General features: G+C 39.8%; 1 protein-coding gene across 1 annotated transcript; it reads right to left on the bottom strand.

Moving 5' to 3' along the window:
• Positions 1-1,293: 1,293 nt before the first annotated feature.
• On the bottom strand, positions 1,294-5,032 carry LOC122041128. Its single transcript, XM_042600726.1, has 3 exons — positions 4,840-5,032; positions 1,780-2,243; positions 1,294-1,407 (listed from the first exon to the last, which is right to left on the bottom strand). The coding sequence occupies exons 1-3, from the start codon at positions 5,030-5,032 to the stop codon at positions 1,294-1,296; spliced, it is 771 nt and encodes a 256-aa protein (XP_042456660.1).
• Positions 5,033-5,786: the final 754 nt, after the last annotated feature.

Genomic DNA, 5,786 nt, shown 5'->3' with positions numbered 1-5,786 from the left:
CCCAAGATGCTTTACCTGCTCTCAACAAATTTTGTAGGAAATGAAATCCAGAATCAAAGTCTACTTTATTTAGCATCGCCCAAAGAGAATAAAGTTCCACTTTCCTAGCCACCCCATCACTCTCACCTCAACCAAAGATTATTTTGCTCATTACACGATGAAGGTATCTAAAGGTAGGGTTTTGCATGCGGGATGCCTTAGCTCTAGAGGACTCATAGGGGTTCTTTGATCCAGTGATTGAAGTCCAAAATTCATTCCAGTTAATATTGCTATCAAATCCACGGGCACCACCAGTAGGTAAACCAAAACAAGTATTAAAATAACTAAACGTCCACCGAATTTTCTTGTTCATCAACCTAAAAGTTATGACCCCTATGTAGTCATCCTCAGAAGAAAATTTAACATCAATTGAGATAAAAAAAATTCAAGGACTAGGCGGGGAAAAGTTGGTAAACGTGTGTACATAATGCCATTCCAATCTAATGAGCTAATCATCCAATCCACGTCATCCATAATTCCTAACATATCCATGGTAGTGAGATCCATATGCCTAGTGCACACAATTTTTCTAGCGACCAGAATATCATATCTAGCTTTATGTTCATGATTTCTAAAAATAATATTAAATTTGTTTTCGTTACCTTCGTTGCGTGCCACCCTTTTCCCTTTGCCTTTGGAAGAAGAAGCCTTTCCTTTGCCTTTGTCTCCTCCTGGCGCATCTCCTTTTCCAGATCCACCACTTCCTCGTCGGAGTCTCTTCAAGATTTGAGACATGATCTGTGGGTGGAGATGGATTTTGAGGTTGGAGGAGGGGAAAGAAAAAGAATAGGGAAATTGTTCCTCTCTTTCCGGATTTGGGACTTGAAGAAATCCTGGATCTAGATGTAGATCTTGGTAAAGATGAGTTTTAGGTGGAGGAATTGGAGGTTGATGAGGTGTAGTGGGGAGGAAAAAGCTTTTGGGAGAGAAGGAGATGGGAATTAGGGCTTTTTAGTGAAGTTGGCAGTGCACACGGGTAAGGCATGACTGTGTCTTAAAGACACGACCTGTTAGCTTGGGTCGCCGCACGACCGTGCCGGTTGGCACGACCCCTTCTTTACTCTTCTCGGCCGAAATCGCACGGTCGTGCCAGATTTGTACGGTCCATGCCCTCTTCCCCTCTGGTGACTTCGCGCGGTCGTGCCAGTTGGCACGATCATGTATTATTCTTTCTCTGCACAGGCCACACGGTCGTGCAGGGTTGCACGGTCAGTGGCATTTCTTCCTCTGTTAGCTTCACACGGTCGTGTGGGGTCACACGACCGACTCTCTTACGCGCATAGTGTCTCGCCCTTCACCTTTTTGACTCCTCTGACGCCCCCACTCCCATGAAACAATCACGGCCAGCTCGTGGAGGTTATGCACATCCTGCAAACAAAGATCCGACAAATAAAAAAAATACTTCACTGAACTAACTAAAAAAATAGAACAGCAAATTGATTACGAATTAAAACAAAAACCCTTGGGTTGTCTCCCAAGAAGCGCTTGTTTTAAGTCTTTAGCTCGACCCCATATCAATTAGTGTGGGCTAAACCCATGGAAGTATGACTCTCCTCCTAGGGTTAATGCTCCAGTTTGCTCCTTCAGTTTTGCTCGTGCAAGACAGATGTACTTCTCCTTTCTTGTTGGAGGCGACCTCTCTTGGAAACTACATTCCTCAACTTTGTGTTATTCATCTTGCTAAAATTTCCCTGAGAAGAGGAGATGCAGTTAGGAGAATCAGATAAATCAAATTCTAACCTTTTTTTTACTGATCTCCAAGGATAACTTGTGATTTTTCACATCAATGAGGACTCCAGCGGTGGTGAGGAACGGTCTTCCAAGGATAATTGGGATCTTGGGATCCTCCTCCATATCCAGGACAATAAAATCTATGGGAATGATGCATCCGCCTACCTCTACTGGCACGTCTTCCACTATTCCCATTAGGTATCTACTTGAATGGTCAGCCAATTGTAGTGCCATAGTAGTAAGTTTGATGTTCTGGAGTCCTAGCTTCTTACATAACGAGTATGGAAGTAGGCTGACACTTGCTCCCAAGTCACAGAAAGCCTTCTGTATAAGCTCAGAGCCAATTTTACACGGTATAGAAAAACTTCTTGGATCCTGGAGCTTTGGGGGAATATCTGCCATGAGTAGAGCACTGCACTTCTCTGTCAATGCTACAGTTTCGAAGTCGCCCTTCTGTCTTGTTAGAGTGTATACTGAAAGCCTAAGCTTTTGTAGACATTTATTTTGAATAAAGAATCACATTTGGTCAAATTATCTACATTTATTTGTAGTTGTTCAATTAATTTATATTGTAGATAACATAGTATGTGATGTCACATACAGAACATAATGTTATCAGTACCTTATAAATTATAAACAGTAGCTCACGACCAAGATGGAAAGGAACAAACCATTGGAAAGTCGTAGTGTAATTAGGTATTAGTTTATCTTAACTATATAATTACACTAGTACACTTAGAGTGTATTGAGTAGGACCATCAGAGGTCGTTTCTTTTATACTGACTTTATAAAGGAACAAAGACCTCAGTTATTATGGAAGTGTGTGCTCTTAATCCTAATATAATAACAAGCACATATATTTGATATTTATTTCTTTAATTTATCAATGGGTGAGATTTAGTTTGATAAATCAATAAGCTCGATAAGTTGGGAAATGATATCACTTATAGTGTGTGTTGTTGATTATAGAAGGAAACTGTGTTCTAGTGATCTAGGTTGATAATGTCTCCAAGAGGAGCTCATAAGGATTGTCATGTTAAACCCTGCAGGTGGACTTAGTCCGACATGATAATAAGGTTGAGTGGTACTACTCTTGGACTAAGATATTAATTAAATGAGTTGTCAATAACTCACTTAATTAGTGGACATTCGACATCTTAAACACAGGGAGACTAACACACTCATAATAAGAAGGAGCCCAAAAATGTAATTTGGGATTGGTGCGGTAGTTCAATAATAGTTCTCTAGTGGAATGAATTATTATTGATAAAATTAAATTGTGTGTTCGGGGCGAACACGAGATGCTTAATTTTATCGGGAGACCAAAACCAATTCCTCCTCTCAGTCCCTATCGTAGCCTCTTATTTATAGAGTACTATATCCACCTATACCCACCTTCATACCTATGTTATAGGGGCCGGCTAAGCTAGCTTGGGGATCAAGCTAGGACCGGCCAAGCCTTGGTCCATGGGTGGTCGACCCTAGCTTGAACCCAAGTCTAGGTGGCCGACCATTAAAAATACAAAAGAAATTTTAATTTTAAATTTTTTCTTATGTGGAATACATGATTTAAAAGAGAGTTTAAAAATTAAAATATTTCCTTTTATAAGATTCTACAAAAGATTAAGAGAATAGTCAAATCTCTTTCCTTATTTGTAGATTAAAAGGTTGATTTTAATTTTGGTAAAAACTTTCCTTATTTATAAATCATCCACATGTTGAAAAGATAAATTTTAAAATTATAGAAATTTACTTTTATAGCATCAATCATGAAGGGATTATTAAAGAGAAATTTTATTTTAAAAATTTCTCCGGAAGCAAATTAGGAAGTTTTATTTTTTCTAGCGAAAAATTTTCCTTGTTTGCTTATTTGATGTGGCCGGCCATATACACTAAGAAAAGGATTTTAATTTTAATTAATTAAAATTTTCCTTTTCAATGGAAATAGAATTAAGGAAGTTTGTATTAAATTTTCCTTATTTGCCAAGGCTAAAGGATTATAAAAGAGGGGGTTTGGGTGCCTTTGTGGTAACAACCTCTATTCTATTTTCTCCCTCTTTTCTTCCTTGGTGTGGCCGGCCTCTTCAAGGTTTCTCCTCTCCTTGGTGTGGCCGAACCTCTCATCTTCCTTAGAGATCAAGTGGTGGCCGAATTTTAGCTTGGAGAAGAAGGAGAGAAAGCTTACATCCCTTGGAGCTTGGTTGGTGGAAAAAGATCTTCATCCTTTGGAAGCTTTGTGCTTGGCCGAAACTTGAAGGAAGGAGAAGAAGGTGCTAGGTGGTCCTCGTCTCGGAAGATCGTTGCCCACACAACGTCCGAGATTAGAAGAGGAATGTGGTAGAAGATCAAGAGGTCATTATTCACAAAGAAAGGTATAACTAATAATTGTTTTCCGCATCATGTTAGTTTTGTTTCTTTGTAAAAATACCAAATACAAGAGGCATGTGATTCTAGTTTTTCGAATTAGTTTTCGAAGTTGTGTTCTTTTGTTTTTTCTTTTCCTTGTGATTTGATTGTTCTTAGTGGTTAACCTAGGGTTACTATGGGAAGATTAAATATTTAATTTCCTTAAAAGGCTTTGTCTAGTCGGTGGTGGTTGCTCCCATATCCAAGAAGGCCATGTGTCTCGCCATGCAGTACTGGAAGTCGATTTTGGAAATAGATATTTAATTGTTTTCGTGACCTAGGTGATTTGGATAGAACGTGTTAAGTTCCGCAGGAGATCCAAGTCTAAACCTAAAAGAACAAATAAATTAAACTTAGGATCAAACGTGTTAAGTTCCGCAAGCGATCCAAGTTTAATTTAAAAGAACACATGGTAGCTAGGAAAAGGTTCAGACCTTTGTACAAAATTTTTGTACAGTGGAACCGTTAGGTTTTCTGAGTAGCAACCAACATGTCTTCTATTAGATAGAATACCTTTTAAAAATTTGGTGAACTTCGACATTTGGTGCAGTGCATCTATCAGAGGTACTTCAATGCAGATTTCTTTAATCTTCTTAAGGAATCGGTGGAACTCTTCATCCTTTTAGGATGTAATTAGTTTCTGGGGGAAAGGAATTGTCTGACTTTGTGGGGGAAGTGGAAGAGTCCCTTCAACCTTCTTGGTGATCTCCTCCTTGTCTTTGTTCTGGACCAAATTAGGCATGAGAGGAGAGGGCTGTTCCTCTGAATTAATTCCTTTTTGAGCAGATATTTGGGGATCTCCCAAAGTCCGTTCGCTCCTCAGCTCAATGCGGTTGCAATGTTTCACCGGGTTCATGTCGGGCTTTCCCGGAATGCTCCTGGTGCTCTTGAAAAGGACTAGGCTATCTGGGTGATTTGGCTATCTAGGTGATTTGGCTATCTTGCATCTTTTGATGCTTTTCAGAATTCTCCAATCTTTGATTCAATTGCTTGATTTCATTCTTCATCTCTTTTTGCTCCAAGAGAGCTTCTTCAAACATCTTTTCGTTTCTGGACAGTTGTGAAGGTTGATGTTGTTGATAAGTCTGTTGTCCAGGTGGGTAGCTTTGTTGCCCAGGTTGGTAACTTTGTTTTGCTGGTCCTTGATCTTGATTGCCCCGGTAAGAAAAATTTAGGTGGTTCCTCCACCCAGGGTTGTATGTGTTGGAGTAGGGATTATTTTGCTTTTGGTTATAACTGACAATCGCATCACATTACTCAAGTTGGTTCATTTGTGCTTGTATTGGTCCTAGGGGGCAAGTATCTTGAGCAAACTTTCACAAATTTCACAAACACACACTATTGCACTGGCTGTGTTGTTCCCTATGGTCTCAAGCTTCTTGGTCAGAGCATCCAACTTTGCAGACATGAGCATGACTGTATCTACGTCGAATTTTCCTGATGTCTTTATTGGATTCCCAGAGAAAGAACTTCCAGACCTTTCAGTTGCCCACTGATGGTGGTTCCGTGCCACATTTTCTATGATCTCTTCAACTTCATCAAGGCACTTGTTCATTAACGCCCCTCCTGCTGCAGAATCGAGGGGCATCTTCGTGTGGTACTTGATTCCA

The sequence above is a fragment of the Zingiber officinale genome, chromosome 1B, assembly GCF_018446385.1.
Source record: "Zingiber officinale cultivar Zhangliang chromosome 1B, Zo_v1.1, whole genome shotgun sequence".
Taxonomy (NCBI): Eukaryota; Viridiplantae; Streptophyta; class Magnoliopsida; order Zingiberales; family Zingiberaceae; genus Zingiber; species Zingiber officinale.
This window is presented reverse-complemented; position numbering and strand designations above follow the sequence as displayed.